Source organism: Candoia aspera, chromosome 1, assembly GCF_035149785.1.
Source record: "Candoia aspera isolate rCanAsp1 chromosome 1, rCanAsp1.hap2, whole genome shotgun sequence".
NCBI lineage: Eukaryota > Metazoa > Chordata > Lepidosauria > Squamata > Boidae > Candoia > Candoia aspera.
Window position 1 is genome coordinate 198,357,845 of NC_086153.1, and position 26,811 is coordinate 198,384,655.

Genomic DNA, 26,811 nt, shown 5'->3' on the forward strand with positions numbered 1-26,811 from the left:
TCTTTAGTACTCGCTTTCAGATTTTTAGCAATGAACCTCTATAAAGGACTGATTAATTTTTTAAAAAAATATACATGATTTTCATATATTTCTTATTGAGCTTTGAAAGCTAACTTCTTTGAAGTTTATTGTGGTTTTTTAATTAACACTGCCATATGGACAGAGTCTGTTGTAAGATATTTTAATTTTATCCAGGCAGGTACTAAAAATCCAACAATAAGACTGTATGTTGTGGATATTCCATCCCTTCCCAAAATCAGTATCTCTGAAATAGTTGCACCACCTAGTATAATATCAGGGTAAGTCCAAATACAGTAATATGGTGAATGTTGTAGATTATTATTTTCTTATTATTGAGCTTTTAAAAAGCATTCATTTATTGCATTAAAAATCCTGTGGAGAGTTAATTTATTAATACTTGACTTTTTTTTTCAATGTGTATTCAGCTGGATCATTCATTCATTCATTCATTCATTCATTCATTCATTCATTCATTCATTCACTGGATTTATTAAAGCTGCCCAACTCCAAGAAGAATGTGGGTGGTGTATAATAAGCCCTATATATACAAATTCCCTTCTCACCCCTGTGAGTGGTATGTGTCTTCCTCAACTTTGTGTCTACTACCAGAGGCCTGGAATTTGAGGGTTCTGCACAGTATCTCCGCTGTTCCTAGCACTGCACTCTTCTGGACAGGGAGCTCTCCTGTTGCTCCTGGGATCTGTTGGAGCCACTCTCCCAGTTTAGGAGTCATACAGTAGCTCTGAGCACTTCTGCCACCATTGGGACCGCTAGGTTCTCTTGTCTTTTGACATGGACAAGACAAGAGGATATGAATATATATAAACAAACTACGTAATTGCCCAGATCAAAACACTGTAAAACTTTTTATATAGTTGTGACATAAGTTGGGTATGTGAGAAGAAATATAAAATTGCATGCAGTGGGAATGGGTTACTTGAGAAGTGTGTTTGGTGCTGTAAAGTATAAAGTGTATGCAATGTCAGAACCCCACATAATCCAGGAACATAGTGTACCAGTTTCAGCTTCTTTATTTGAACTTACTTTGCCAACACAGAGACACACATACAAATATAAATATACTCTCTCTCTCTTCCCCCCCACCCCCCCACACACACAAAGAGGAAAGGAGGAGAGAGAGGGAGGGACCCTTCTTCTCTACTAGCTAGATTGGAAGAGGTAAAAGTGCTCTTTGTAGATAAATCTTAACTTTCCAAAGCCATTCTCCCATCTTTTATATTCTTTGGGTCATGGTATCAGTGTTTAGTTTATCCTTCAGCTCTCTTATCTTGTTCTGCCCTGTGTTCCCCCTTTTTTTGGTCATAGGATGTTTCCAAAATCTGTAGTTTCTTATTCTCTAGAATTGGCAACGGAATGGTATATATAGCACATATTATAACAGTTACAGTATGTTGAATATTGAATGGCATATAAATGATAACCATTTAGATACAGAATTCAAGTGTACTTATGTAGACAAATAGCAGTCTCTTAGCAGTCTCTTTTTATCTCCAGGGATCACTACTTGAGTGTTGTAACATGGGTGACTGATGAAAGAATTTGTCTGCAGTGGCTTAGAAGGATTCAAAACTTTTCTGTGCTCACCATCTGTGACTACTCTAGTGGTGCGTGGCAGTGCCCTAAGGTATGGTGGAGATGGATTGTAGAGGTTGAACGGTGAAGATTAATTTGACTATGCAAGCAGGCAACTGTGCCCTTCTGGTTGTTAGTGGGGAGTGCATGGGAGTTTGGGGGTAAATGATGGAGTTGGTGGAGGGATGCTTGGGGAACACTGTGGGGCTTAAGAAATGGGAGAGGCAGATTTCCACAGTAATTGGCAACTTAGGCAGGTGTGCCAGTTGTAGCCCTATTTAGACTAAGTAGCCCTGGCAGCAGTGACTCTCACCCTCATCCCCATGCTCTAAGACTCTGTAACATGCTCTACAAGGGCCTGCTTTTGAAGATAACTTGGAAGCTGTGGTTGGTACAAAATGTAATGGCCAGGATATTGGTGGGTAAGAATTGCTATAAACCTGATTCTCTGGTTGCTTCATTGATTCCTAATAGGTTTCTGAGTTCAGTTCAGAGTGCTGGTTTCAGCTTAAAAAGCCCTAAACGAAAGCTTGTTTCCTGGCTATTAAGGACTGTGTCCTTCATGTAGTTAATGGGCCATGCATACAAAACTGTGATGGTGGTTGTGTTTAAACAGGCATTTGGTGGTGGTTGTCTTTTGTAATGCTGTTTTTGAAGCTTTTTTGGTGATTGGGCTGCTGATATTTATTTGGGTAGGTTTCATGTTCATCTATCTATCTATCTATCTATCTATCTATCTATCTATTTATTTATTTAATATATACACTGCCCATCTCACTATGGAAGCGGCCCTGGGCAGCTTACAAATAAAAGCTCATAAAAACCATTATGAAAATACAAAATAAACATGTTTTTGGTCCTGTATTGTAACTCCCTAAGTCTTGGCAGCTGGGCAGTAAATCAATAAAAATCAATAAAAAAGGCATCAACTTATTTACAGATAAATAAATTCTGTAAATATTGGCATTAATCTTGAAAGGGAGAAGGGCTGGATTAATAAATGGAGATTTATTATAACAATGGAGATCTTTCTCTTTCTTCAGGAAAAGCAGCATTCTGAAGAAAGTAAAACAGGCTGGATTGGCCGAGTAAGTATAATGATTTAAGGATCAACTCGTATGTTGCATGGCAGCCATGCATCCTTTCCTGCAGAGCATGGCTAAAGAGATATCTTATAATGAGGGAAGGTAGCATTTCATTGTACCCACCAGCTGTTTTCTATCAAACTTCTGTACCCTTTTCTTTTTTTGCCAGGTTAGCAGGGCCACAACTAGGGTCTGTGTCACTCAGGGCAAACATGGATTCCGCGCCCATTTTGGTGCCCCCCCCCAGCTCTCATTTTGGCACCCCACCAGCGTGGTGCCCAGGGCATATGCCCCGGTTGCCCCCCCCCCTAGTTGTGGCCCTGCATGTTAGTGAGATAAATGCAAGCTTAAGGTAAAGGTAAAGGTTTCCCTTGACGTAAAGTCCAGTCGAATCCGACTCTAGGGGGCAGTGCTCATCTCCGTTTCTAAGCCTTGGAGCCGGCGTTGTCATAGACACTTCCGGGTCATGTGGCCAGCATGACGACTCGGAACGCCGTTACCTTCCCGCCGAAGCGGTACCTATTGATCTACTCACATTTGCATGTTTTCGAACTGCTAGGTGAGCAGGAGCTGGGATTAACAACGGGAGCTCACCCCGCCGCGCGGTTTCGAACCGCCGACCTTCCGATCGACAGCTCATTATAAATGTGTGTTTGCATATGTAGGTTTCAGGGCAGGAAAAACAACTGGTTGAGAAGAATTAAACCTTCTGTTCCCATTTTGCTCCTTAAAGACACTTGCCAACAAACTACCTTGACAATTCTGTATGTTACTGCTTTGTAATGTATAGTTTAATGTATAGACACAAAGTTTGCTCTTCTTAATAACTGTTTTTTTCCGAGTGAAATGTTGGGTATTCTTTCCAAGACCATTTAGAATTGTAATTATACCCCTACTGCCCGATATGTGAAATACATTGGTTTCTCAGCTGTATTTATTAAGACTATAACAAAGGATCAAGTTGGGTATAATATAGGACCCACAGCTCTCTCATGTTTATCTCCTGTAATGCCTAATTTTTAAAAAGAAGATGCGATATGAAGGCATTACAGTCTTTTCTCATTCTCTTCAAGCAGTAGTCAAAGAACCAAACATCATTGTCCAAGATGATATCATGCTATGTGTATTTTTTGCAGGTTGTTACTAGAGAGGTGCAAGAGGGTGAAATTTGATAACAACTTGATTTTTCATGGGATGTAGTCATAACTATTTATCCCTAGAAGAATGAAACTGTTGCTAGGACTTCATGTTAATCAAATTAATGTAAATTATTATTTGCTGATGTGGATATTCATCTCAACATTGGCAATTTGTTCTGTGATGGAATATGGCATAGCAAACATAGAATTTTCTGATTTCATTTTTAGGATAATCTTCTTTGTGGTATTTCCTGTAAGGCATATTTATTTAAAAGTAGTAACTTGCTTAAATATATTAAATAGATACCTTGATGTTTCACATCTAAATCCCACAACTAGTGGCTGTTCACATTCTTGGAACACAGAATGTAATGTTTGTGTTTTGGATACCTCCATTTGGGTCTTTCAAAAATTCAAAACTGAACAGATTTTTTTTCTCTTTCTGTGTCACCTTCAAATGCTTTCATAAGGGGTAGATTATGTGCAGACCTTCACATATTTCCTAAAAAAATAAATTCAATTAACTTTATATAAACCTCGTTCTAGCCTTAACCCATAATAGCAAAAACAGGAAAATTCCTAGTCCTCAAGAATATTAAACTTGCAATCCTCTACAGTGTATCTGTAAATTAATCTCAGCATTCAGTGGGTCTTTTGTTTTAATAGATGTATGCAGAATCATTCATCTAGAATGAGACTAGAGGAAACCTTAATTAAGACAATAACATGTTAACAGTACTGTCACTAGATTGCTCTGGTTCTGGCTCTAAAAGGGGAACAACTTCGTAGGAAAATGGAGTTGTACAGTAAGATCACCGGATCCAGATATATGAATAATACTTTTTTCCCCTTCAACACCTGCTTACAAGAGTCATGGTGAGAAAGAAAGCACAAGGATAAATCTGCCCTACAAAAGAATGACAGGTAGTATCTTCTGCTGTCAAACCTGATCAGAAAAGAAAGACCTTAATATAGCTAACGCATTTTAGCTCTACACGATAAAATCTCAGGAAGCAATGTGATAAGCAGATTGTGTATGGTGTGAACAGTTAAGCAAAAAGGAAGGAAAGAAAGAAAAGGAGTACAGATGTACTATAAAACTAGTAAAGAATAGGTTAACATTATTATTATTATCATGCTTGTTCCACTATGGGATGATACGATCAAATAAGTCAATCTCATCAAGAAAGTACAATATATCTTATTACTCTATAGGACAGATACCTGGAACTTTCCCCTTCAATAAAGTTTTTTTTAATGCTCCTGAAAAAATGTTTGGGATAGAATCAAGAACGGGTAGAGCCAGGAATAAAATAATATGGATGGACATGAATCTGTCTTCATGCTGTTAAGCTACATATCCAACTCCCATCAATGCTAGCCAACTGGTGGAGATGGATGCTGGAATGCTGGAGTGGAAGTTTAACAGCTTTTGGAATGGGTAGAATAATACATCGGTCACCTCTGAGATTCAGAAACCTGTAGACAAAGGGAGGATAGAACAATATACTCTATTAGAAGAGAAAGTTTATTTAGGGTCAAAAACCAAATGAGTAACAGCACAATCACATAAAACTAACATGAAAAGTTAATACAGTAGAAGACAATTAGTAAAATGGATAATAAACCATGTCAAAGGAATAAGACAACCAATAAACATTTCCAGTACTAAATCCAGGATATTATTTAAGAGAAATCCAACAGAGGTGTTTTCCTGATTATTTAAAATGAAATATATTTGTAACAATGGAAAAGTTTTTCATTTCTGTTTTCTAAAAGTACACATTTTTGTAAAGTCAATTTTGTATTCACAAAATTTCAGCTTTTTCATTCCACTGCTGCTCCTGCAATTTTAAGCACATATGAAGTTCAGTTATGTATAATTAAAAAAATAACTCTCAATGAAGTAAATTCTAAATAGACATGCACAGGATTATAGACTCTCTAGGAAGTTTTTGCCATTAAGTTGGATTCTGAGTTTTATTCAGCTGATAGAATATTCCAAACACAGTAGTGGAAAGATAATGAGGAAATTATCTTTACCAACAATTGTATCCTTCTCTGATGCCATTTACTTTATTTTTCTGGAGTAGTGGTTTTCAACAACCAGGATGATTCGGTGCAGCAGTGGACATTTTTAGACATTTTAGTGGACATTGCAAAAATGAAGGTAATAATGGCCATGCTAATCTGCCTGCCATTACATGTTTATTGGAACATTCTACCATTTTATTCATATTTGGCATGCTGCATTTAGCGCTATCCATGACTACTGTTTGGAAAACAGTTTGCCAACCTAATAGGTATATCAGTAATGTCAGTGCTTATGTTCCGTGTGCACTGTGCAACTATTGCTATTCCCTGATGTGGTTGCAACTAATGGGTCAATCCAGCTTAATTCTTGTAAATCTATTAACATGCCATGATTGTATGTTGGGCAGCATACAAATTTAATAAATAAATAATTATTTTAAAATAGAGGATTTTTTATGCAGTTTTCCCTAAATTTGAAATAATGCCTCGAAATAAGAAGCCTTGTCATCATCATTCATCAGACCACTTGACATACGGATTCATTGACTCCTCTGCTAAGAAACTTCTTCCAATGTGCAGATATTTTCAAATGAAGCAAGCAAACCATCTCATCTTCATGGTCACCTTGGAACATTACAAAAATCTTCATGAATTATTTAACAAAATTTCAACAGTCCCCACAATATGAAAACATTTGGGTAGGCCTAAGATAGATTTACTGCATCTCATATTTCAGATTACAACTGAACATGATAAAACACATAAAACAGGAGAAACATTGATAATGCCAGCTTTGCAGGAAATTATATTCATAAGAGCCAACCGAGATTTTGAAATTGATACTAACTAGTGCCACAGCTGTATCATTAATGCAGCTGTGCATTGATAAAATGGGTAATGATGTTGAAAAACGGCTTACAAAACTACTAAAAACAAAATTCTGACTGTTGGACAAATCCACAATTACAGACAAAGTGTTACTAATGGCATGGAGTTTACAAAAAGACATACCAATTTTACTGCATTTCTACTGGAACACCAGCTATGGTTGGAAAGCATCACAGAAGTATGGCATTTTTGAAGAAGGAAGTTCCAAAAGATTTTTGTATTCAATTGTAATTCATCTCTTTACCAAATATTTAAGTTTATATGACTTACTAAATATTGTTGAATGCAATAAATAAGAACAAAACCAATTCCAAGATTGAACTATTGCTCCAACAGCTTTAATAAGATAACAGCAAGCAATTTGTTCACTGGTGATTTCATGAGGATGTTCAGTGGATTTTTAAAGGCAATCGCTTGACATGTTTTGTGGAATTATTTGAAAGTATATTAGCGTTCTACTGTACTGAAATAAATTTGTGGTCTGTAGTAAATTATGAACTGTGAAAAGAGGTGGTTTTTACTTGGCTGGAATGTTTAATGAGCTTAGTTTGAAACTTCAAGTAAGATAGTGACACTGATTGCAAAAATGTTGTCTCTGCATTTATCAACAAAATAGCTCTCCTCAGGCAAAGTATCTTCCAGAAAAAAATCCATCAATTCCCAAAAGTTTTCTCAATGGAAGATGAGCTTGAAACTGCTGACATAGAGAAATTTGAAGATAACTTACATGTCCTGAGAATTGGCATGATGACTCAATTTGGTGATCTAATCAATTGAAGATTCCTGTATGGGTGATTAAACCATTCAAGGTACATTTACGTGATATAGATGTGTCAAGAGGATGACAAATACAAAACCAGATTTAACTAAGATAGATTTTTACAGCTCTGGTAGAACAAGAAGATGCCTTCTGCCTGTCAATGATTGCGGATAGTACTAATTTCCCCAATTCATATCTTGTTGAGCCAGTTTCAATGAAGCTCATAATTTTTTCGCAAAGGAAAGCATAGCAGAAAGAGATCTTCATCTGACCATGTCAACTTGAAACCCTAATACTGATTCTCTTGCTAAAGAACACCAAGCACTAAATGAAATGAAAAATAAATTATTTTAATGTTGTTAAAGCCAGCCAGCACTGCAGCCTGCCCATCACTCTTCAAAGAATGTCTGAGTTTGAATACACTCCATCTTTCAGTCATGGATTTTAGCATTTCCCCTTAAGAGATTCCTTTGACCCCTCCCTTCCTAGATGGAGACAGAATTTATTATTTTGAAAGACAAAGTCTGAAATTTGGGCACATAAAGCAAGACATTTCTGTTCTTGAACTGGGCTGTACCATATCCCCAACAGCTCTGATAAACAGCTAGAATTACCTTAAGCTGGGGGCCATCTAAGGATAAAATAATAGGACTTTGTTTCAGGATTCTGGTTATCTCTTAGAAATAGGTTACTGCCTGCTGTAGACATTGCATTAGAATTTAATTTCTTTTGTCCCTCTGTATTAAAAGTCTTATTCTCTTTTACTTCTATTTATGTGGACATTTTGTGTAATTTCAGACTGAGTTCAAGGTTTTGTTTTCTTTGTTAATTTTTTGGGAGCTGATACATACTTGCAAATCTTCCCATTCCTGAGATCACTGATTAAAGAGAACCAATATTATCTTGGACCTGCCAAGAGTATTGCACATATTTTTGTAAATTGGGCTTCCTATGTCATATTTGTGAGTTATTTTTTTTAAAAATACAGTTTAATTTTGTTTATCATATATTTATTTATTATTATTCAAATTTATATATTTGTAATTACAAATATTCATCTGTAATTGAGCTGTCTTCCAAAGGGGAGGGAAAAGGCTGAACCCCTAGTCACATACCTTTAGGCATATGAAGTCATACACCTTTAGGCATACAGAACCTTTATAGGTTGCATTATAGAAATTTTTACCTTTTATATATCAGAAGGCAGTAAGACAGTGGTAGCCCTGTCACCTTCAGAGACTGTGGTTAGGGGAATGACAGGTGAAGCATTCCTTGGAAGATAGATGGTGGCAGTGGTAACTGACGGGCAGCTACTTCTGGCAGGGTCCTTTTGGTGTTGTGTAGACCAAGAAGGTTCCTGGGTGAAGAAGTTCGAAACCCTAAACCTTTCACATAGGCTCATTTGTGCCACTTCAAATATAATTTCATTTTTTTTGTAAATAGATTTGTATGAATAACAAATACATTTGTTTGAAATTTGTTAATACCCTATGTAGAATACTGGACTTAAACATTTAAATTAATATAATTAATGATTGACAGTACCAAAATGTAACAATTGATTAACAAATTAGAAAAAGTGACAATTTATGTAGGTAATGCAGTAAACTTACTGCAGATGTAAAAGTATTGAAAAATTGGGTGTTGATCCAAAAAGAGCTGAAGATCACCGATAGGCTTCCAATCCTCCAAGATTTCTGTTGAATGTATGGAATTGCAGAATAATGTTAGATCAATGATGATTGCCTCCTACATTCAATTAGCAGAAAAGCTACTGGAACAAATATCTCCTGCTGGTAAACAACCCAGTCTTCTCAGTGGAGTGACATAAGTAAACATGCTTATCACAGAACAGTTGAGCTGAATTTTTTGGTTAAATTTCAGTACTTGTGAACTTTCAGGTATCAGAATTGGAGGAGGAGAACATGAAATTCGGCAGAGCTCGAGTGCTGGCGTTACTTTGCTTCCTTCAAATTCTTTATTTTTTTTGCAAATATCCAAAAGTCTAAATGTCAACAAGTCATAAATTATGATTTCATTTTTAATTAACTACCTTCCATTCCTTATATCACAAAAACAACAAAGGAAAAGAAAAAAAAGAGCAGTTAAAGACCTCGTGTGCATAAAAGAAAACAGAAATAAGAGCCAAGTAATTGCAATTCATTAATGTTACATACTGAAGAGTCCTATAAAAACAACCAAAGCCACAGTAGAAACCTACTGCTTTTGTTCCATTTATTTTGAAAACTTTAGCAGTAACTTGGCCTTGGGGGGTAAAAAGGATTTTTTTCAATCCCTGAGCCAAAAATTTGATGGTCAATGCATTTTTCTGAGAAGTAAAAATAATAAACCTATGAAATTGAATATGTACTAACCATTATTTTCTATAAACATGTTATTGTTCTTTTTTCCAGTTTCAGCCATCTGAACCTTACTTTGCTTCTGACAAAATTAGCTACTACAAAATTATCAGTGATTTGGAAGGATATAAACATATTCACTACACGGATAGCACAGGTGTAAGTAATGATTACATGTGCATGTTTCTTTATGTTTGTGCAGGGACGTTCATAAGGGGAGCAAATGATGACACCTGCATGATGTCATCACTCCAATGCCATGGCTTATGTACCTGCATAAGACATAATAGCATTTTTGTGACAATGTCATTGCATACATATTACCATTTTGGAGTCATCACAGTTTGCTGCAGATATTGTGGTGTGTGTATATGTGTAATCTTGTATTTATGGAGATTCATGTTTTATCTACTCTTTATACTTAGCAAAGGAAACCTATTACAAATGGCAAGTGGGAAGTAATCAGTATAGCTGCTGTAACAAATAACAATCTGTGAGTATCCATTGATAACTTTTGAATATGAGTGTGACAGATGTGTAAATAATCCCTTAGAGTGGTGTCTTTTTCTAGAAACAGCTTTTTCTGTTTCTGTTGTTTTTGCCTGTAGCGTTAAAAATTGAGACTGGATGAAAGCTTAGCATAAGAAATTTTTGCTTGGCAATGTTCTGCTTCCTTGCCATTTTTGCTGATTGTACTATCCCCCCATCCTTTAGTTTATGTCTTCTTGATAGGCCAAAACCTCATGACTCTTGAGATATAAATCTCAAGTCCCAATCTCATTAAGGCAAGTTTTTTTTTTACATCCCACTGAATTCTATGTGACAAGTTACTCATTACTAATTTAAGCTTGTTGATTTCAGTAGGACCCAAGTGCCACTAATTTCAGTTGAACTGGGAGCCTATCTGTCAAAATAATCCATGTTTAATGAGTAATAGTCTATAATAGAATGACACTGAGGCACCATACAGACATAATATTTCTCGGTCTTTTATCCATGATTATGAAAATGCCATTCTCTTTCCTCCATTCTCTGCTTTTCTTACATGGGTCCCACTCCTAATGCTTTCTCTTTATTACAGCAATGCAGTCAGAAAATGCAATATACATCAAATAGGTATATCAAATATATACAGACACACACACACACACCCTTCTACTGCACATACACTATAAGCCAAGTCAATAACATATTGTAGTTTATTTAAGAAATAAATCCAGGAATGTTTCACCAATTTAGTTACTACAAGTTAGACACCTATTATATGTTCTTTTGATAAGACATTCCATGGAAATCATATTAAAGCTGTTGAATACATTCCTCTGATTTGAGATTTATTTATTATAGTTGCTAAACACCTAATGCATTCTCTATAGGTACAGTTCAGTGGAAATAATAAAAAATCATTGGATATTCAGAATCAGAGATCTGTGTTGACAATTATCTACTAAGTAATTAGTGCAACTTCCTAATTTAGTGACTCATGTAGAATTGCTAGGAATTGCACTTTATACTTAACTGTTTAACCTTTTATAGCCACTCCTGTATTATAGTCTTAGGCAATTTTTATTACAATAATTCTAAATGATTATCAGAATGATGTATCAATTAATAACCCATTTGTTTATTTCACAGATACTTTATTAGTAATGAATTTGAAAGTAGACCAGGAGGAAGACATCTTTATAAGTAAGATGCTTTTTTAACATAGCTCTGCTATACTCTACATGCAAAGATGATGGTGATGGTGATGATGGTGATGATGATATAAAAATTCTAAATTCAAGATTAAATTGTGGAAATACAATAAAAGTCATAAACAGATGGGTGATACAGGTAATCAGATATGCTGCTGGTATAGTAAATTGGACACAACTTGAATTGGACTATTTAGATTGGAAAACCTGAAAACTGAAAGCAGTGCATCCATGGAATCATGGATCCATGGAATGATGTCAATTGACTATATTTAGCACTAAAACATTGGAGACCTTGGTTTAGTGCAGGTAAAGCAAGCAGTTGAGGAAAAAAGAAGAGAAATCTGGATTAAGTAATTACATCAAGGCAAGCAAAGAGAAAATGCTCATTACAGTTTGCAAAGAAAACATCCTAAAAGTAGCGGAAGCAAAAATTGACTATAAAAATGAATTGTTGGAAAACTATTTTAAAAATTGAAGAAGTAAACCATTACATTGCCAGTACTTAAAACAAAATGAAACATGAGGCATCGGCTTGCACAAATATAAATTAGCCTGGCCATCATGGTGATGCAAAGAAAAAAAATGATGAATGTATTCGCAGTAGTGTGCCTTTATGATGTGCAGTAGAATACAAATTTCTTCTACTTTCTCTTTCCATCATTTGTGCAGAGTGGACTTAAAAAATGGCTTGAAAAAAACATGTATCACTTGTGATCCAAAGGAAGGAGGATGTCAGTATTTCTCTGTATCCTTCAGCACAGATGCAAGATACTATAAACTGAATTGTTATGGTAAGTCCTACAGACTCCCATCCTTACAGAAATACAACTTGATATTTAAGATCCTAATATTTACACGATGCTTAGCCAATCCATGACTCGAGGAACTACTCTGTCTGGATGGCCGCAAGCACAAACCTTTCAAGGTACTTAAGGGGATATCTGGGTCACAGCCATGATGAATGAAGAGTGATCACCATTCAGCATTTATTTTTTATTTCATTTTTATTCCTGCTTTTCCTCTAAGAAGTCAAGGCAGCTGATGCTGTTAACAACTACTAACCTCACAGGAACAAGCATATGATATTAATTGAGCTGAGAGAAAGTGATTGACCCAAAATCACCCAGTGATTTTCAGGATCAAGGGGAGATTTGAAGCTAGGTCCCTCTGGTTCCAGTTACCACTGAAACCCCAGGGTGTCAAACTCAAATCAACACAAGAGCTACCTGAGGACTAATTCATTAGTCCAAGACTGCAACTATGGCCTTCTTATACATTGATGTAAAAGTCCAATGGTATAAAAAATGAGTATCACAGTACATCATTAAACATGAAGGTATTTTTAAAAGACCTACTGGAAACAGAGCTACTTTTCCTCCATTTCATTTTTGCTGCTTATCTGGCAGCATTAACCAGAACAGCAGTAGTTGGTTTGGCTGCTGTGGAAGGACAGCATAAAACTCTTGAACCTAATCATCTGCAGTTTGGCAGAATTTATCTCCTTAAAAGAGGCAACTATGCCTGAATATTAGGTCCAGTTCTGCCAAGATGTAAAATGATATTGGCCATCCCCACATACTTTGTAGAACTGTTTGTAGGACTGTGGAGGGAGTGTGATGCTAGAAATGGGATAGGCCAGTGCTGCTCTGGCACTCTCATCCAAGCACAGTGTGGAAGATCCCTTCAGGGAAAGCTCTACAGAGAATATGGCAGCTGCTTTGCCTCAGCCACAAGCAGCAGAGGAGAAGTTTATTTATTTTATTTATTTATTACTCATATTTAGCTACCGCCCATCTCCCCGAGAAGAGGGACTCTGGGCGGTTTACAATAAAATTCCCCATAAAACATAAACATGAAAATCACATAAAACAATTATAATAAAACCCAATAAATAAATAAAATCCAAGTTGCATTAGGAGTGCACTCTTGTTCCTGACACTTGGGTGGAGATGGCATTCCACCCCCTACCTGCTCTTGTATTGGGAGACATGCTCCTCTCTCACCCACATTTCTTGGAGTTGGTTGCCCCTGTTACTACTGCTGCTTTTCATGTTTCCCAAAGCAGCCATTCTCTTGCATCCTAACAGCTGCAGAGTGCAAGGAGGCCCTGGGCAGTGCTGGCCTGGCCTCACCTGCCCTTCTTTCCCCCCTTGGTGCTGGGAGGAGGTTTAAAGGCAGCAGGGATTTCCCCCCCCCCTCCTTCCTAATGATTGAGCCAAAAGGTCTCAGCCCAGACTGAGTGATGGCACTTCAGTGAAGGGCTGTGAGCACAGCCATACTTCCTTCTTAGCAGGGAGGATCTGTAGCAGCCGATCAAGATTGGCAGATGACTGCCTGACTTCCAGTTGCTTGCGATGTATGTCAGTAAGATGGAGGTGACACAAAATGATATGGGCCACATGTTGCCCATGGGCCACGAGTTTGAGGTCCCTGTTCTAACCACTACACCATACTTTACAACATCCATACACAGATTAGGAAAGACCAGAAAAAAAACAAACCCTCCAGTGTCCAGCTTATTAGCGGATATTATGATTGGCATTAATTTGTTCAAGGGAAAGCACTTTTATGTATTGTGTGTTGTAGAACAGAAAGAAAAAGATATACCAAGGACTAGCTTATTTCATAATCAGAAAGTTGATACGATGATTGGTATTAATTGGTCCAAGTGAATGCACTTCTATTTATTCATTTATTTTAAATATATTTATGGATTACGTGCTGTATCCCACTAAATAATCTTTCCAGTAAAATAGTGATCAGAGCTGCAAAGGAAGAAAATGCAGAATAAAATTCAAAATATAAGAACATCTCAATCAAAACACATTGACAAGAAACAAAGAAATAGCACTAACTGGATTAAAAGTAACATCAGTGAAAAGTTATCTTAATTAATTGGATTTTTTTAACACTCTGTGAATAACAGGTCCTGGTCTGCCCTACTTCACCTTGCAAAACAGCACTACAGACAAAGGTATTTTATTTTAGTTTTTTTTTTCCTTTAGAACAGTGTGAATGCATGTCTATTTTGGGATATTTATCATTTAGAGTTTGTAATTTTTTTTTGTCCATATATACCTTGCAGTAAGATCAATTACACATAATTGGTTTTATTTCTGGTATGCATGCATAAGATTACACTTCGATGATATATTCTAGTGACCCCCAGTTGGATGCTGTCCATATCTTGGACTTCAGTTCCCATTGCTTCTGATTCAAGGAGATGTCTGGCTGTAAACAATGGGACCTCTAGCCTAACATGTCCACAGGGCACCAGTTTAAAAAAGCTTGTTTTTTTTTTCTTCTGCACGTTTAGTTATAAGTAGATCCATGGGGTAGAATGAGATTCATTACCAAAAAGCTGTAACCATAGCATTAAAGGTGTCAATCTAACATGCCACTATAATTGGTATAATTTGATGAGGAAAAAATGGTAGGGTCCTGCATTGTGGCTTTTTTTTTTTTGAATAACCTGTGCAGAATAGCTTAGAAGCCATGGGCTGGAATCTATCATTTTCCCGGGAAAGGAAACAGGAAAAAATGGTACACTTTTTCCCATGATACAGGCAGAAAACATCTGTATGCATGGCTACTGAAAAGAGCAAGAGTAAATAATAATAATAATAATAATAATAATAATAATAATAATAATAATAATAATAATATATAACACATACTTGCAAGGAGATCAAATTTTCAACGGTTGCTGGCAAAGGGGTACAGACCTGGGACAAGAGACTGATTAAAAATCCCTTATGCATGAAGCAATTTTGACAAGCTGGGGTTGTTGCCAGTTCAGCTCTTATTTTTTGAGCTGGTGCTACTTAGATCTTGAATGCTGTAGCATTGTTGAAAAACATTCCAGTTGGTATGAAAAGGAATATGTTTGTGGAAAAAAACTTGGATTGTTCTTTCTGTTGATTGTATGTGTGTGTCTTTTGCTCTTCTTTTTCCCACTCTGCTTGCAATTAAAACTTGAAATCAGAGGCATTTTTTTCCTCAATCATCTCCTCCTACGCATGCTTACCAAGAAGTAAGTCCCACTGAAATAGATGGGACCCACTTCCAGGTAAGTATGTAGAAGTTGCATGATTGGTGCTTACTATTGAGAATGATAAAATCTCATTTTCAGCCTGGGATTCCTTTTCTTCTTTCCACTCTGACAGCATTTGGGAAAGAAAGTAGGTAAAGAGAGTCAGGAGTCCATCTGAAAACTGAGCACAACTGGAACAAATTTGGTGTTGGAGGAGAAGGCAGCAAAAGAAAGATCAGGTTCAAAAAAGGGCCAGATCAAGTTGGGGATGGTGGAGGAAAAATGCAGAAAAATATCCCCTAATGCAGGGGTCAGCAACCTACAGCCTTTAGGCCAAATGTGACCTGTCACCTGAACTCATCCAGCCTGTAGTTCCAGAAAGAGGTACACCCACCCAGCCTATGTGAGAGAAGGGGAGAGTGGCCATCTGTTTGGCTGCTCTTGTGAGCATTTGCCACCTCCTTGGGTGGCCATTTTGGTGATGGCTTCAGCACAGGCGGAGCAACAGGCCCCCTGCCCAGTGCTGGTAAGCATGAGCTGTGAAGCAGAGAAGGAGAGGAAATGGCAGTAGGGTCGTGGTCTCTGGCTCCTATGCAGAAGAAGATTGCTAACCTGTGCCATAGTGCATGGCATCCTCTGGGAAAGGCAGTTGTTAATGTTGTTGTTATGTTTATATCCCACCTTTACTTTGTGCAACCCAAGGCAGCGTGTGTAATGCTCCTGCCTATTTTCTCCACAACAGCCCTTTGAATACTGATAATTGCTCCATCCTTGGTCCTCTTCCCTTCTCTGTCCTGGTCATGTGAGCAGAGCCTAGGCAGCCTACTCTGTGCTTCCCAGTAACTGCACACACATACGCATATGCAACGCAGAGGGACAACAGAAACAAGCACGCATACAGAGTGGTGTCCCATATGAACCTGTCCTGGTGAGACTCTCCAATGCACATGTGCAAATGCAGCATGTTGCTTCACTCCATGGATTCCATGTGGTTGGAAAGCATAACGTATGCTCCACGTACTTTAAAAACCAAATCTGTAACAGGGAGAGGCCAGTGTGAGACGTTTTGTGAGTGCCTAGAAGCTCAGCCATTTTTAAACATGTATGCATGTTCGTTCTTTCACAGAGAGTCTGGGTCATAGAATCATAGGGTTGGGAGGGACCTTGGAGGTCTTCTAGTCCAACCCCCTGCCCAAGGTCTCTCCAGGGTTTTTACTCTAAGCCCAGTTCTGTTGAGGTGATACCCATTTATGCTGATGTGCAACAGTATGCTTCTTGAGAATATATGAGAATGATGCAATTACGTCTTTCCACAGGATTAGAAAACACCAGGTTGCCTCGGAAAGAAATCCAATATTGCATTTCCTTCTTTTGCTTCATCAGTACAGACACAGCTTGGTTCAGTTCATGAATTCATGATTACTAATACCTTTTGTGCTATGATTGTAATTAATTTTTAAAACCCAGCTCTCTAAGTTGTTTTAACCTGCACTTCTTTGACTATAAATAACTTGAATTGTTATATATATCTGTTTTAATTGTAGCTGTTAAGGCCCTAGAAGACAATGATGATCTGAAAAATTTATTAAAGGATATTCAGATGCCCAGCAAAATACTGAAAAACATTATTCTGCATGGACAAAGTAAGTTTGCTAACAAATTGTAGTTTTGTAACAAAATGAAACAGACTTTTTTTTTTAAATGATTTGAATGAAACAATATATTTGCATATCCATTTGAAGCCATAATTTTTGAATGAAATGAATGTTTGTAGCTCTTAGTTCTTATCATCAGTGCCTTAGAAAAACAATTCCTCCTGTGATTCATAACAGGAAAGGAGCCATTATGTTTAGCAATTTGAAATATGAGACTCTGTAATAAAGACTAAGCAGTTGCTCAGCCAGCATTGCTGAAACCAGGGTTATCTTTTTTTTTCTTGTTGTTTCCATGAATTCCTGCTTCTCGTTGGAGACTGTGAGCCATTTCAAGTGTGTTGATTCAAGATATGCGATGTCTGCAGCCGGTGTGCAGTTCTGATTATTGTCATGCTGATACCTGTCAGTTTCAGCTTGCAGTTTGTATTGGGAAGATCAGGACTGCTAGCACCACTGACTGCTCTGAAATATTTGCCTTAATTGCGAAGGGCAGAAAGTGAGGCTCTGGACCATCTGCAGCCTGGCAGGGTGGTTGAATGTTGCCTACAAAGTTATCTCATTCACCCATCTCCAAACCTTTTCTTTCTCTCTCTGTCTTTGTTGTGTTGTCACCTATCCAAGATTGCTGTTCTCTCCCTTTTTCTCTGCTTTTTTATCCACTCTCTTTTTTCCATGTCTCCGGCTGCTCAGCTTCCTGTGCCCCCCATGTCTGTCTCTTTCTATCTTTCTATTGGAATTTGTCCTTTTTCGCCACTCCAAAAATGCACTTCTTTTCCCACGTCCCACCTGCTTCTTCCCCACCTATTCACTCTCTTCTAGAGCACCCATACTGCTTTCCCAAATCCATTTCTTCAACCATAACTTCTGTGCAGCCAGCCAGCCACCCACCCCTTCTACTGGAAGGGTGCAGCTTCTTTGCAATGTTGTTGTTGTTGTTTTTCTGTAGTAGAGGGAACTCTGTTCCTGGTTAATAGCTTCTTCTACTAATGGAAAAAAAAGGCTATACTGTACCTTCCTCCCCACCCACCCACCTTGGAATAGAGAGAAGCAGCAACTTCCTTCTTTCCTTTGTTCAAAAAAGGTGCAGCTTTCTTTTTCACCAGCAGGGGAGGCTATGAACCAAAATAACTGTGTCATAGCACCCTCTATTGATAAAGTAATTTTTAAAAATTGCTCCCTAAAATAAAATGTAATTTAATAATAATACAAAATATGAAAATAAAAGAGTAAAATTAAAACATCAGTGAATAAAGTATGAAACAAACAGCCTTTGAATCTGACCCTCTTCATGCTGTTTACAGTAAAGTGCAGTGCAACTTTCAAGCTGATGGAAGACCTCAAGAGATATTTCTTTACTTTCTTCCAAGTACATCCTGGCTCTAGATGAAACTGATTATGAGAGAAACTGGCATTTGGAGAAAGCCTACCTTGAAATTGTTCTGAAAAGGTCACTTTTGGAGCTAATTTTGCAATGTTTTATTAGGATGGGAGATACGTAGTTTTCCATTTGTGTAATCAGTAAAGTGAGTAGCAGCTGCTCTAATTTTTTGTTTTATTTCCCTTATTCAGCTGCCACAACTGCTATGCTATTTGTAAACCTTGATTAATATGAAATAACTGTACTTTTCAGCCAGTTCTTTTAAATGATTTCTATGATAAATGAGCATAGCACTGAAAGTTATTGAGGTCTAAGGCATTTCCTTGCATGGAAATGTGTACAGATTTCAACATTCACATTCACAATGGTAGTACCCTGAATTGGACACAGTACCACAAGTATTGACTATGGCAGAGTGAAGTGGAATAATTACTTCCTATGATCTGGACTCTATGCTCCTGTTAATGAACCCCAATAGAGCATTTGTCCTTTTTGTCGCTGCATCACACTGTTGTCTAGCCTGAGGTCAACAAGGACACCCAAATCCTTTTCCAGTATACCAAACCAGCCCTCACCTTATACTTGTGGTTTACACTATTTGTATCCAAATGCAGAACCTTTCTCTTTCTCCATTTTCATTATATTCATTTCAGTCCACTGCTCCACCATGGCTGGATCTTTTTGAACCTCCTTTTTTTCACCTAAAGTATTAGCTACTATTCCCAGCTTTTTCTCATCTGCATATTATTTAAGTGTCTTCTCAACTCACTCATCCAAGTCATTGATAAAAGTGTTGAATAGCACAGAATCCTGTGGCATTCCACTCGATACTTCCCTCTAAGCTGAAGTGGAGCCATTAATGAGCACTTTTTGAGTGCAGTCATTCAGCCAATCGTGAGTCCCTCTAACAGTAGTAACATGTAGACCAATTTGTACCATTTTAGAAGGAGAATATTTTGAGGTATTCCATCAGAAGTTTTGCTGAGGTCCAGGTACACTATATTTACTAATAACTTTATCTAAGAAGGAAATAAGGTTAGCATGACACAGCTTGTTCACAACAAGCACATGCTGGCTCTTGTTAATTGTAGCATGCTTATCCAAGTGCTCACACACATGCTGCTTGATAATCTGTTGAAAGACCTTGCCCAGTATAGACATCAAGTTGATAGGTCTGTGGTTTATTGGGTCCTCCTCCTTTTCCTTTCTGAAGGTGGAGACTACATTTGCTGTCCTCCAGTCTTCTGGGACTTAGCCAATCCTCCAGGAGTTAACATAAATCACCAAGAACAATTTTGCAGTCATCTCAGCTAGTGCTCCTTCAGTACCCTGGAATGTAATCCATCTGGCCCTGGAGATCTGAATTCATTTAAATTAACTAAGTTCTCTGTCCTTGACTATCCGAAGCAGTAGTTCCCTCAGTGGTGTAACAGTGAGGAACAGCTAAAGTTCTTCCTTTCTGAGAAAAGAGAAATGCAAGACAGGACTTAAGAATCTCTGCCTTCTCAGCATCATCCATTACTAATTCACCACTTTCTCCTAACAATGGACCTACATCCTCTTTGGCTTTCCTTCTATTTCTAATGTACCTTTTTGTTGTATTGGGTGTCTCTCACAAGCCTCAGTTCTTCTGAGCTTCAGCCTTTCTGACTTTGTTCCTACGTTCTCTGGAAATTGAAATCCATAATGCCTCTTCCCTAATTGGTCCTGGTCCTGACATGTAAATACAAGGCTTACTATGGAGTTAGGAATCTTATTCCACCATGAAGATGTGGCCACACATGTTTGCTGAGGGAGTTGAAATTAATATTCCCAGCTATAGTATATTCCCAGCAGCTGGTTCTGGTGTAAGACTATACCAGAGGTTAATTTGACAGCTAAATGTGAGAATGGGCTTTGGGGTTTTTTTAATCCTGATGTTTTCTCTGGATTTTTAGTCAATGTGATGTTCAAACATTCAAGATTTCATAAAGCCTTTCCTTTCATTGCAATTAACACTGTCACCAGTCATCGTGGCAATCGATTGCATCTAGCAAAAGTCTGCAGATGGAAGTCTTTCCCTACTAGTGGAAGGCTTCTGATCCTGTAGAGCTTTTCCAGTTCCTCCCTCCCTCCCTGCCTCTCTTGGCTTTCCAGGGATTGAGTAGGGTAATGGGGGGGGGGGGGGGCTAGGCACATGCAAAATTTTGAGAGCATTTTGCTTTCATAAAATGGTTTACCTATTAAGAATATGGTTGCCACAGTAAGCTTGGCCAGTTACAAAACACACATTTACCAAAAGACTGCCAAATGAAGAGATCATTTTTTACCATTTACTTTAGTTTCCCAAGATGTCTTTATCACACTTGGCTTACCTTTACCTTCTTGAGGTGGGGACAGATACATATAGTTCCAGTGAAGCCCTGGGTTACAGCCACCTGCCTTTTTTACTTTCTAAGAATGCCTGTGTGGACACAGTAACTGTCCTAACAGTCAGGAATCACGCTGAGACGAGGAGTAGGTCTCTAGTGTTTATTGCTGCTATGTAAGACAGAAAATCCTAACAAACTGAAGAAGCGTGGGAAAAACCCAGACAGATAAACCCCCAAAGTTAAGGCGGGTCTGATCTGTGTCTCTTTGAATGGCTGCTTAATTCCTCAGTACTACGCATGCGTTTTCCCCCCTGGATAGGGGCCCCCTCCTGCTCGCCATCAGTACTCATGACAGTAACATTATTGGAAATAAAATACTTTTTTGTTTTGCAGCATGTCATCTTCCTTCCCCATTTTTCCATTAAAAGTCAAGTGGGCATAGAACTTGGGGGCAGCAAAGGAGATGTCCAGCGGGGCACATCGTTTGTCTTATTGCCTGCTTACCCCAACAGTGAGCAAAGTGGTGCTTGGAGTTGCAAGGGAAGGAGGAAATGAGTAAAGTTTCTCACCCCTTCCTGATGGGAACTTAATGAACAGAACTTTGCTCAAGAAATGGTGCTGCTGGTTGACAGAAAGATCTGGGCAGACCCCATGTCATTAAACTATTAAAGATCATAAGTTTGATCACTTTCACTCTACTCTTTTTTTTTTTTTTTTTAACTCAAAAAGGTGCTGCGTTAAAGTCCCCGGGGGGGTGGGGTTCCCCTCCATTTTAAATATGGACCTTTCCTTGGGAGCAATTCAGAAGACTGAGAACCTGTAGCCCAGTCCTTGTTCCTGAGTTATTACTGTGCCAGAATTTCTTTTACTCACACTCACTACATGGAGGGAGGAGAATTCATCAAAGGATACTGTCTTTTGTACCTTTTTATGCTACAATATCTGAACCACATTTTTTTTCTTAAAACTTGAAATTGACACTAATTCTGCGTATGTTCTTTTTAATTATTATTAATGCTTATTTCATGTTTTTGTTTGCATTCCTTTTTTATGTTCCTTCTCATTTTCAGCATTCTGGTATCAGATGATCTTGCCTCCTAATTTTGATGAGTCGAAAAAGTATCCCATGCTCATTGATGTGTAAGTCAAACTGCCTTTTCACCTTTATTTATTTATGCTTTATTCATGTTACCATTGATGTATATATTTATGTATTACCTGCCTAATGTTTCTTGGGTGCTGTACAAAGATTAAACAAAGTAAGACAAGTTTAGCTGGCTTACTCAGGCCTAAGTTCTGAATGCTACAAATTGTTCTCATAAGGATCAGCTTGGATAGAGACAGTTCAGGGAGATGCAAGCCATCATTCAGTGAGTTGACGTCCCATTTCTTCCACCCAGAAAGCATGGTTGCTAATAAATTAGTGTTGAGGAAGAGGAGGAACTTATTGGCATCTGGTTTCATATTCTCTCAGAGGGCTCTGATGGAGTCATCAGATAAATACAAGCAACAGCTTTGCAATAGCAGGCTCAGAAGAAAAAGAGCAGCCAAGTTCCACATTTCTATGTTGTCTTACAAATGTTATTTCAGGATACCAACAGAAAGGTTTCTAACAAGTTTCAGTTATAAACATTTAAGCCTTTAAGGTACTCCAAGACTTTATTACCTTTATTAAAACAGTTTGATTTGGCTATTGCTCTGCAAATTGCCAGGGTGACAATTAATTTGTGATACAGTAAGGCATATTGATTGTTCAGAAACTGCCGTCTGCAACAAGTCACAGCAATGGGGAAATGATGTTGTGAGGCAAACCTCACTCTTACATACTGCATCAGACACAAATGCATAAGCTTTAGTAATTGTATCATGCCACATGTTTTGCCAATCCCTGAGATATCTATGCCTTCAAATACTCACAACTATTCCAATGAATGATATCAAACTGAATTATCCATTCAGTCGTATCCGACCCTTGGCGATTCCATAAGCCAGCTCTCTCCATGATTTCCGATCTTGTACAGCTTCTTTCAGTTGCTTTATAGTTTGGCCTGTGTTCCATGAAAAGGCTCTCAAATGAATGATACACTGACCAGCGTTCTTGGTCAATTTCAAAGTCACAGTGTTGGATTAATAGCATTTTATTTTTGCTGCTAATTAACAATTTTATACCTATTTCCTTCTTTCACCAAAGATAAGAAAAAAACCAAAACATAGTAGTGTGCAAATATCACAAAACATTTTTTTTTCATATAGCAAATACAATAGGAACGAGTTTGTAGCAGGCTAGAATGTTAAGATATTAGCTAATTTTTTCATGTCTCACTGTAAATTTACTATATTTTCTTTTGAAAATTGCGGGGATAAAGTAAATCTGAATCCAACCTGGCTTGTTGTATGTGCGTGTGTGCGTGCGTGCGTGTGCACATGGATGTGTACATACACATGTGTATAATTGATTCCTGTTTTCTAGGCCAAAGCAGCCCAAAATGAGGGCCCATAATTTTATTCTCTTTACTCTGCATTAAATAAAGATACATCTATATGTTAAAAATGACTAAAATACGTTTGAAGGGGTTTTGTAGCTGAAGATGGGCCTTTTTGGTGTGCTTTTCTTTCCCTTTGACAGTGGAAGAAAACTCTGATTCTAATGCAAAATCATTTGTTCCACCAGAGATCTCATGAAAGAGACATAACTGAACTGCTTTTGACTTATAAAGCTTAAATTCTGTTTGCGGTGTCACAGAAAAATCATGTTATTTAAATTAACATAGCAATATACAGTAGTTCATGGAGAAAGAAAAGTAGATAAAACATTCGCAACATGAATGCCCATTTAGTCAAAGTTTGCAAACAATAGATATAAGGCAGTACTATTCTTTAGTGCTGCTATTTTGTGAAACTTACCTTTGTCAACTATATAAAGTCAATACATAAGAAAGAATAGTGAGAAATAGCCTTTAATAAGTCTAAATTGTGGTTTTCGTAGGATGAGGTATATGTAGAAGCTCTTCATTAACTTAGAAAGTAGAGTCAGGATTCTGCTAAAAATTAGCTGTTCTGTTAAATCCTCTGACATGTGTTGCAGAACCTATTTAAATAAATAGAAATACTCTAGATCAGGACTACAGTTTGTAGTTAAGTAAAAACAATGGCCAAAGGATAACTACAATTAAGAAAAATGTGGATTAGACAATTGTACTGTGCATGTACTTCTTTACTGAACCTGACCCTGCAAATATAATTTAGAAATATAACAAAGAAGGCACATTCCCTGGATCCTGAACATATGCTGTTGTTTCTATTCCTCCCTCACACTCCTCTGCACATGTTAAAGGATTTGCATTAATTAGCTTGCTTCCTGTAATCTGCAAATTACAGAAATTTGCTTTTTATAGTAAATAAAATGCAAATATTCTATATTTGGTAAAAATTGGTTGTACAAGGACTATAGCATACAATAGTTGCCAGCATTTAGGTTTTCTTTGTCCTATTAATTCATATTTTAAACATAATGCTGTTATATAGTTATCATTAGAATTATTAATCATTTTCCTAATTAAAATTTCAGTGAGCCATAATGAACAAGGGCTTATTAAATTTCTGAACAACAGAAGTGGATCTTGGTACATCTTTTAAATTTATCTGAACATTAGCATTTGGATTTTAGGACAGTATGTAGAGGGATATGAACATGACCATGATTTTTAGATTATCTTGTTTTCAATCATGCACATTCTCCAGATGATATATAATTAGCCTTCAGAACTATTGCAGGGGAAAAAACCATTAGACCTCTTCATTTTTGCACTTGATCACATTATTAAAGAGTGGGGCAGTGAAAAATATTGAAAGAGGTGGTTTACAAATGTGCTAACAAAAGTAATGTAAGCATCAAAGCATTAAAGCAGCTGCATCTTACAGAAATATTAGGGGACTGCCTTGAAGGCTGCCCATAGCTGTCTGTACATGTATATGCATGCACAGATTCTTTGTTGCATTAGTCCAAGTGTACACACACAACTGAGGACAGGCTTTGAAGCAACCATACAAGCCTTCTGCAGGATGCAGCTGCTTTAATGCTTTGAAAAGGATACCATGTGTTTGCCTCCTCTCTCTGAACAGGCTTTTCTGATCTGAGCCACATAGCTGCCATCTTACACCTGACCAATACTGTGTCTAGCATCAGTATAGGGACTTGCATTTGGGGAGATATAATTGGGCAGCTAATTAAATATGTTTGCTGTTCATATATTCCAGAAGTGCTGATATTGTCAAATAAGCCTCTTCAATGAAGAATTGGGCAAGCAACTGGGTGGTACATGGCTGTTGGTGCTGTTGGAGCCCCAGTGGCTATAGGCAAGAGTAGCATTACCATGCAGCAGCTCAAAGGCTACAAATTAAGTTTGCTGGGTATTGATGCAAGACCTGACTGGTATTTGAGTGAGCTGGATAAGACAGTAGTCTCTTACAACTACTTAACAGACCTTAGGATGCCAAATGATATTTGGAAAATGAATAATTAATTGAGCATCCCATGCTTTCCATTATGGAAAAAGAGGTAAAATGCAGTAAGATATTACCTTTTGTATTTCTCAGGTTGTTTAAAACTGTAGACCATGCAATGAAGCAAGAACAAATGCTTCCAATTGAAACTCAGTTTTGCTGTATTTGTGCAAAGGCCAAGGGTGATCTCAAGAAGACACAGAATGTAGAATATAGATTGAATCTATGTCTAATTTAATGTACAGTCATTTAAATCAACAGAACTTAGTCATGAGTATTTAATATATTATTATCTTTCTTCCAGGAGCTTCAAAGACATACATGGTTATCCTCAACTTCACAATAAATTAGATTAGGCTGGTCCAAAGTCATCCATTGTGTTTCATGAGAGAATGGGATATGCTTTACATTAAAGTTCTGCAGCAACCAGAAAGGGAGGGAGGGAGGGAGGGAGGGAGGAATTTAGTTTATTATTTTACAAGACAATGATAGAAATAATTCAGTGGAGAGGGTTAAATGGAAGTTAAGATAAAATTTTACCACAGAGTTCATATACTGATCATGCCAGAAAAACATTATATGATTCAGTCTCCTTTCCTATCATTTTGTAATCAGGAAAGTGAAGTTTTCTTTATTTAGAGTCTTTGCAAATATTCTTATTAGAAGCTGTTAATTGTATCCCTGAATTGCTCTTTATATTGCTACTTTTGAATTTCTAGCCAGATTTGTCTATAGTGAAATAAACATTCAGTATAGCTAAAGCTAGACAAATAAGAAAATGAGAAATCCAGCATACCATCAAGATACATTTGTTGAAACTGAATCTCAGTTTTATTGTTACAGTGTTTCTGGCAAACTTAGGAGAACAGTAGGCTGCTGGACATCTTCTGTTCCCATCAAACTCCCTATGTATATAGAAATTTGGAAACTGCAGAACAAATAGAAGACAGCATGCATCAAGTCAGCCAATTTTCTTTCCACAGGTATGCAGGTCCTTGTAGTCAGAAAGCAGATGCTGCCTTCCGGATCAACTGGGCTATGTATCTGGCAAGCTCAGAAGGGATTATTGTGGCTAGCTTCGATGGTAGAGGAAGTGGCTTTCAAGGAGATAAAATTTTGCATGCAATATACCGAAGACTGGGAACCTATGAAGTTGAAGATCAGATCTCAGCAGCTAAGTATGTTTGTGCCTTATTGCCTTAGTTAGGATGATTAACACCTTAACTGGATTTCTCTCAATTTTTCTCCTTCTTGCAAATATATGTAAGTTTTGGGTTTCCTTCATTTCTCATTTTTCTGTTTACTAAGTTT

General features: G+C 37.4%; 1 protein-coding gene across 2 annotated transcripts in view; it reads left to right on the forward strand.

Annotated features, from left to right (window-relative positions):
• Positions 1-26,811, forward strand: part of DPP4 (dipeptidyl peptidase 4) — a 77,086-nt gene that overhangs the window by 26,969 nt on the left and 23,306 nt on the right. For both annotated transcript variants that reach the window (XM_063318306.1, XM_063318305.1), the window contains exons 10-20: positions 196-299; positions 1,537-1,666; positions 2,658-2,702; positions 9,935-10,039; positions 10,306-10,373; positions 11,516-11,569; positions 12,250-12,371; positions 14,507-14,554; positions 17,158-17,256; positions 22,068-22,137; positions 26,484-26,678. In XM_063318306.1, the coding sequence (XP_063174376.1) occupies positions 196-299; positions 1,537-1,666; positions 2,658-2,702; positions 9,935-10,039; positions 10,306-10,373; positions 11,516-11,569; positions 12,250-12,371; positions 14,507-14,554; positions 17,158-17,256; positions 22,068-22,137; positions 26,484-26,678 (1,040 nt within the window). The remainder of the gene's footprint in view (positions 1-195; positions 300-1,536; positions 1,667-2,657; positions 2,703-9,934; positions 10,040-10,305; positions 10,374-11,515; positions 11,570-12,249; positions 12,372-14,506; positions 14,555-17,157; positions 17,257-22,067; positions 22,138-26,483; positions 26,679-26,811) is intronic.